This window comes from Corvus brachyrhynchos, unplaced genomic scaffold, assembly GCF_000691975.1.
Source record: "Corvus brachyrhynchos isolate BGI_N302 unplaced genomic scaffold, ASM69197v1 scaffold21, whole genome shotgun sequence".
Lineage (NCBI taxonomy): Eukaryota > Metazoa > Chordata > Aves > Passeriformes > Corvidae > Corvus > Corvus brachyrhynchos.
The window spans coordinates 1,319,484-1,326,898 of NW_008236924.1; the positions used below are offsets into that span (position 1 = coordinate 1,319,484).

Consider the following 7,415-nt stretch of genomic DNA (forward strand, 5'->3'; position numbering starts at 1 on the left):
GAAATGGCCCTGGTTTATGTGGTAGGACATAAAATAGAAAGTAATGGAAGTTCTCCATGGGCAGTGCAGAAACTGGATAAAACCTGACACAAATAATTACTTACCGTGCAATTAACTTGGCACCAGAGCATCAGACTGAGCCCAGCTCCTGTTAGAATTCAGCATCACTGTGCAGTGAAGTACTTGTCTGTCTGTCTGCATCCTCTCTGTGTCCTCAGGCCACCCTGAGGAATGCCATGGCTGTGGTTTTATGCTCCATCAAATCAAGTTAAAACCAGACAGTAGGTTCAAAAATTAGAGGGAATGGTACTGAGAGAGACAGACTGAGCTGCAAAACACAAAGTTTGGGATCATATAAGCCATGAGTCCTTTAGAGTGAAAAATGGTCTGTGCTCCAGAAGGGCTGGGGGGGCTCAGACCCCTCTCGGTGAGGTGGGATGGTGTCATGAATGAGTGGCTTAGGTCACCTAAAGAGTCACTGACAAAGGTATCGGCAAAAGAAAGTTTTAATGTAAGATTGTGAAAGTGCAGCTTAACATCCACTCTGTCACTTCCTACACAAGATGAAGCATACACAGGGAAAATCGATCAGAACCGTCTTAAAGGGATTTGCCTGGAGACCAGAGGTACAAAACGATAAGAGTGCAAAGGGTAAGGAAGAGCCTCCCCTTGAGTCATGAGGTTCAGAGTGGACCCCCTGGCCAAACTTAGCCTCAGACTTGATACACTGCTTTATGTCGAAAGGATTTAGCAAATGGGACGGGATGGGATGAGATGGGATAGCCAAGCGTCGTGGGGACGTAGCCCCTAAAGGGACCAGGGCTCTGAGCCGCTCCGCTGCGAAGGGCAGAGCCCTCGGCTGAGGGATGCGGGAGCGGGTCCGTCCTCCCGCCCGGCGCCCGAACAGCCCCGGGACAACCTGCCCGCCGCACCGCGCCCCGAAAAAAAACGCTGCCGCCGCTGGGGATGGAGCAGGAGGAGCAGGAGGAGCAGGAAGAAGAGGACGCGCCTCTCACAGTTTCGAGGGGCAGAGGGGTGCTCGCTTCCTTCCCCTCTGCCCTCCGTCCAGGCCGGCCGCAGGGAGATGCGTCCCTGGAAGTGTTTCCCCTGGTGTTGTCTCTTTGCTGGAGGTTGGGCAAGATTTTACTGAATTTGTCCATCTTTGAAATACGTAAGAGATTTTAAGACAAAAGGATGCTCCGCAGGGATATGGGCAGTTTGGAAGCTGCGCCACAAGCTGGAGCAGGGCAGAGGGGTGGAGGTGATCCTGGCACTGGGGGACCCATGATGAGATCCCCCCTCAGCAGCAATTCTGGGTGTGCTTGAACTGCTGGGAGAGAGACCCGTGTGTGAGATTCCCACCGGGAATGATAGGTCCATCAACCCCACCACCCTGCGTACCTGAACACGGGTCAAAGCCCTCAGTTATATGGTTCAATCTTCCTTTGCAGGGCTGATTTTAGCTGAGGAGACTTGAACCTGGGTGAAATACCAGCATGGAGCCTGAGGGAATGACATGAAGCTGTATCAGGGGAGGCTTAGGTTGGATATTATTGAATATCCAGAGGGTGTTGGGCACTGGAAGGGGCTCCCCAGGGGAGTGTCACAGCACCAAGCCTGACAGAGCTCAAGAAGCATTTGGACAAGCCTCTCAGGCACGTGGTGTAATTCTTGGGGTTGTCCTGTGCAGACCCAGGAGTTGGACTCAATGATCCTTGTGAGTCCCTTCCAACTCAGAATTTTCTGTGATTCCATGATTCTCTGCTGTAGGATGAGTTTAATTCCATGGGTTTCCAGTGTCACTGTTAGCTAGAGTAGAAGCAGCTCCAGGTGCAGCCACACCTTGCAGACAGTGAGGCTCTGAGTCCAGGCTGTCTCCAGGTGTGTGGCTGGAGTAGTCACGGTGATGCCTGGCTTGTCACCTTTTTCATCACCTGCATTTTGTACCTTTAATCCACAAAGCTTAATGCAGTATTCATGCCACAGTTTGTTTCTCTTACAAAAGTAAGGGTCAGGAAAACAGAGAGGACGGCACGAATCTCTACAGAAATCTTTGTCTGTCCCATCTTTCCTCTCTTGAGTGCAGGACATGGCTCAGCGAGTAACTGCACCAAAATGAACCATCTCTGCAGATGCACTGTAGCATTCGGGTCAGGCTGATGCTGGCTTTGGATCCAGATCTCTCTATTATTTTTCTATTTCCTTTTTTTTTTGGGTTTGCAAACTGTGTCCTCAGTCAGCACTAACCACAGGGAGAATTTCCACTCGGAAAGTACAGGCGAGTTTCATTACTGCTGTACAGGCACGGGAAGGCTCCATTTTGGCTCTAACAGGGAAAGGGCTGTTCTGTTCCACCCTTGCTGACTGTCTAGGTCTGAAAGCTCAAAGAGGCCAGCTTATTCCTCAAGTCCTGACATAACCCCTTGTATGGCATTTGCCCCAAGGCAGTGAAATTCCAGCCACTTGATACTTCAGGCTGTGACCTTCGAAGGGTTAAGAGAGCCCCAGCTTCAACCTCCTGAGCTCATTCTGATGCTCAGTTAAAGCCAGGGCAGCTGCACGTTGTTATAGCACTGGACTGGCTCCTTTGGGCTCTGCCAGACTGCTGGGACATGGGTATTGTCCCATGGGATGGGACATGGCCCTGGAGATGGATCACCTTCCAGAGCTGTGATAACCAGCTCTCCTGCTGGCTTTCCTGAGCTTGCTGGGACTTAGAGCTGACTCCTGCACTGAAGGCAGGGGACAGGAAGGCTGGAAAGCCTTCCCTTGCACAGGAAGCTCCGGTGCCTGTCCGGCAGCGCTGGCAGAGGGCTGAGCTGGAAAGAATGCAGCTGCATCTTGGCGGGGGAGTGGAATGAGGGTTTCTGGCTGAGAGGGAGTGACTGGAAAGCAGGCTTGCACAGGATGGCTGATCTTCTCCAGCCCCTGCCTGTCTTCCTGTCCTCTCTCCTGCCCAAACCTTCTCTCAACAACTCTCCAGGCCTGGAGGTGGGTCACATCCAGCTGGCTCTTGCAGGGGTCATGGGTGGTGGTGCCCCTCTCTGTGTCAGGTCTGCTCGCAGAGGCTGCTCCCGTGGTGGGGAGACACTCACTGTGTCTCCATTGAGAACCCCCCTTTGGCTAACAGCCCTGGGAAGCAGTGTGGCCAGGTGGAATGGGTGCTGTGCTTCAAGGCAGGGGTAGAAAACCCTCCCCTGGCCACTCTGGGCAACAGCTTTCCCACTGGGGTGAAACACCTTGGCAATACACTGCAGAGTGACTGTCTCCTGTGGGATCTGCCCAGGGCTCTGGGCAGCTGGGAGTGACCCTGTGCAGGATCTGACCCGACAGCTCCACTGGGAGCGCAGCTCATCCCACAGGGGCTGTCAACAGGGACCTCACAGCTGAGCCAGAGCTCTTGCAACTTGGCTATTTTTAGCCCATGCAAATGGGGGTGTTTATTTTCCTACTGTTGTGCCTTTTTGCCTTTCCCAGGGATCTTATTGCTGATGAAAGCAAGGGCCTGAGAGCCACATGAGTGTCTGTGCTGGCTGCTGCAGTGACCCCATCTCCACCCACATGCTACTCATCTGATATTCCCCAAGCCCTTTGCAGTGATGGGCTGGAATGGGCAGAAGCACCTCAGCTTACCTTGGACCAGAACCTTTTCTGGGGCTGGGAGACCTGTGGTAACAATTTGAACCCATGAGGTTGGTGTTGAGGGGGCAACCCCCCTCACCAGGATGGGATGAAACAGAGGAACATTGCAGTCTGGTTTATTGTCAGTGTTTCAAATCAATATTTTTTATTACAGAGACTCATGAGGTTGCTCACACTGTGGCAGGAATTTAATAATATAAGGCACGGGGAACATTCAGAGGTAAAAAAAGAGTTCTCAGCCTGGGAGATTTAACCATCACTTTGCTCCTGTCAGGACCCTCTCTTATAAAGCAAAATCCAAATACCTTTTCCCTTCCATCCTTTGCATCCCTTAAATCCACAAGAGGAAAAAAATATTACAGCCTTTCCCTCGAGCATGTGGCAAATATGCCACTTTCTGGGCAGAAACATTCCTTCCAAGTGTGACACGGCTTCCCTGGGAGAGCAGGGCTGGAATTTAAGCACAGCCAAGGCAGAGGGGTGAGCAGTGCTTATGGGCACGGTGATCTGGGGAGAGCCAAGAGCTTTATCTCACCTACAGCTGAATCACAAGGTCAAGGTGAGCCACACACACCCCATCTAGCACAGAAAACACGACAGCAGCGTGGTCATTGAGTGATGGTGAAGCTTGTAGCACTTTCAAACCTTTATTATTGAAGACGATTTTACAGGTTGGGAATCATTTCATCTTACTTGTTTGAAATTCTGTGCACTTCCCTATTCACTTGTTTGATTTCTCTTTTTTTTTTTTTTTTTGTGCCCAATAACTGCTAAATTCAAGCCCTGGGAATGGGAGGGAAAAATAAAAAAAAAAAAAAGGGAAAACAAAATCCTACCACTCCGTCTTTCTCACCCCTCTCCATCCTTCCTACCATGAGCTGGGTGGCCACAATGTCACCTGCAGCTGCTCTGCTTGAGAGCCCAATCCTCCTACATCCTCTGGCTCTGCCTTCCCTCGCTGGCATCTGTGACTGGGGCGGTGAATCAGCTGACAGGGTTTTGTGTCTGACATGTCCAGGAACGTGCTGTTAGCGAGAAGTTAGGAGAAGCTGATCCGAGAGCGGATGCCAACGCAGAGCGGATATTTAGCACAGGAACAGTCCGCGGTAAAGACACATCAGAGAGAGAAAAGGCTGGTAAGAACATGTGGAAACAGCTGGGTGAGTAATCTAGTGGTGATAGATAAGGCTATGAAGGAGGACTGTTATTTCTCTTAGCACCGTTACTACATATGTTTAGACCTATATTAGCACCTTGTTCCCAGGGGAAAAACAAAACAAAACAAAAGCAATTTAAAAACCAAAGGAAGTGGGAAGGTTAAAACATGACAAAGTTGGCAGCAGAGCAGGAAGGCGAGCGTTTAGATCACAAGATCCTTGTCTATGTCCTCTGTGGAAGGAAAAGAGAGAGACAAAGTCAGGAGGTGGATGGTGCCAGGGTCCCACTGTTCCTGCACCCTCCCCACTCCCCCCTGCTCTCCCTCACCCAGGGCAGGCTGTAATGCATTGCTTCAGCCAGAGTGGGGGCTCTGGGGGTGCTCTTCAGTCTCCCCTCCACCCCCATTCCTGCCCTCCTCAGCACTTACGCTCCTTGATGCCAAAGCAGCTGGCCCACTCCTCCAGGGCGATGTACTTGTCGTTGTCCAGGTCGCAGGCCTCGAAGAAGCGAGTGGTGCAGTGCTCCATGGGGATCAGGGGGGCACGGAGCGGGGCCAGCTCGGTGTGGGACAGGTACCTGCCAAGGTGACCACGTGGTCACAGGAGGGCAGATGCTCGCCCCAGCTCTCTGTTTTGGCTGCTGTCCCAGTGCCCTCCCAGTATCAGCCTCTAAGTGTCACCAGGGTCAAGACTGGTGTCTGCCTTTGCAGCTGGCTGTGCTGGTCATGAAATAGCCACCAGCTGGGGGTCCCTGCCAGCTGCCCCCACCCCACAGGCCCACGTGTGTGATCACTCTCATGCCCATCTCCAGCCCACAGCTAAGCCAGCAGCTGCTATCTCAGCTGCTGCAGTTATCCCGGGGCCTTTGGACTATGATATTTTGGGGGACTATCATAGAACAGTAAATCTGAGAAGAGAGAAACTCCACACCCAAGGGAGGTGGGAGCAGCTGGGGCTGGGGGAGGCCTGCAGAAGAGCTGGTTGCAGGAGGCAAAGGTGCCTCTACCCCAGCCTGGTTTGCCACAACCTCTGCAAGATGTGACTCTGCCACCAGCCACCCACTTATGTCACATCTCCAGCCTGCCTTGGCACCTTCTACTGCCGAATCACTCTGATCCTTGGGCAAGAAATGGTGGGGTCTCTGTCCTGCTCTGCTGGCACTCACCCATCAATGGGGTGCTGGTCCAGCTGCCCGAACTGCCAGTGCACGGGGAAGATGTACATGTTGTAGTTCTTCTCAAAGTCCCGGGCCAGGAGCTCCACGGTGTGGTCACCAGCCTCCAGGCGCTTCTCGTTCTCATGGATCTTCTTCACCTGCCATGGGAGAGGCCAGGGAGACCTTGTCAGCAGGGAAATGGGGTGCAAGGGGGGACCTTGGGAGGGACTTTACAGGGATCCCACAGGTCACTGTGGACAGGCTCCCTGTCTGTGCTGGCTCCGTTGCAGGGGTGAACTGCCTCCCCTGTCCCTCACCTTGAGCTTCTGCTTCTCGGTCAGCAGGTTGTTGTCCTCGTCGCGCTCGTACAGGGTGATCAGCACGTTCTTGAGCCAGTCCCGCATGCGCAGGGGGAACTCGGTGAGCTCTGTGTCCAGGCAGGCAGGGATGACTGCAAGTCATACACAGTTGTCAGTGCAGCATCTGGACATGCAGCTCCACACCCTGGACATGCAGCCCCAGTGCCCTCCCACCTCAGCCCCGAGCCTGCCAGGACCTTTGCTCTCCCTCAAACTGTGAACATGGTGGGGGTGTGCCCAGTTAGGGATCCCGTTGTCTGAGGGTTTGGCCCCACTTACATTTGCAAGGCCCAATGTAGTCCAGGTGCAGCTTGTGTCCCTTCTTGGTTCCCTCCAAGGTGCACTTGGTGGCAAAGAAATGGCAGGAGGAGTCGTAGGTCTTGTTGTCAGTGCCACAGACCTGCACAGGAAGGGCAGATGCTGCGTGAGAGGCAGGGAGAGCCTCCAAACGAGATGTCTGACTTGTTTCCTGGGGTGGGCAATGGCTCCTTCTTCACCAGCCACCCTGACTCTGTCTCCATCTGGCAAAGCCCATGTGGGTCCCTCCCTGCCCTGGGCCACCCAGCAGCTGCTGCCCTCACCTTCTCGAAGACGCCGGCGGTGGTGGGGCAGCTGGAGGGGTCCTGGCACACACACATGGGCGAGTTGTTGTCATCCACCTCGCACACCTTTCCGTGCTTGCAGTGGTGGTTCTGGCAGGGGTCTGCAGCAGGAGGGGAGCAAAGTCAGAGCCAGCCACATGCTCACCTCCCATGAGATGCTCAGCGCACCTCAGCACAGAGGGAAGACAGAGACTTCGCCAGGGACAGCCCCCAGCATCTATTCTCACACCAGGAAGATGTGAAGGTTTCCAGAAGTCCATGCTAGCCCTCGAGCTAATCCTGGACTCCTTTCTTTAGCCATTCTTCTGTTGCAAAAATGGGCTTACAGAGAGCCCAGGGCTGGAAGAGGCCATGTGCCTCTTTTGCTTTAAATGTGCATCCAGGCTGGCATTGTCCTTGTGCTACAGCCCTTCCCAAAGGAGCCCCTCAGTGTTTGGGGTGGCTTAAACTCCCCCACACAGGGAGGGGATGGTGCCCCTGCCAGCAGGAGGGCAGGGAA

General features: G+C 53.5%; 1 protein-coding gene across 2 annotated transcripts in view; it reads right to left on the reverse strand.

The window, feature by feature from the left end:
* Positions 1 to 4,329: 4,329 nt before the first annotated feature.
* Positions 4,330 to 7,415, reverse strand: part of SPARC (secreted protein acidic and cysteine rich) — a 9,662-nt gene continuing 6,576 nt past the window's right edge. For both annotated transcript variants that reach the window (XM_017728121.1, XM_017728120.1), the window contains 6 exons: positions 6,896 to 7,026; positions 6,594 to 6,714; positions 6,273 to 6,406; positions 5,965 to 6,113; positions 5,228 to 5,376; positions 4,330 to 5,031 (listed from right to left, as the gene is read on the reverse strand). In XM_017728121.1, coding sequence (XP_017583610.1) covers positions 5,003 to 5,031; positions 5,228 to 5,376; positions 5,965 to 6,113; positions 6,273 to 6,406; positions 6,594 to 6,714; positions 6,896 to 7,026 — 713 coding nt within the window. In that variant the 3' untranslated portion in view covers positions 4,330 to 5,002. The remainder of the gene's footprint in view (positions 5,032 to 5,227; positions 5,377 to 5,964; positions 6,114 to 6,272; positions 6,407 to 6,593; positions 6,715 to 6,895; positions 7,027 to 7,415) is intronic.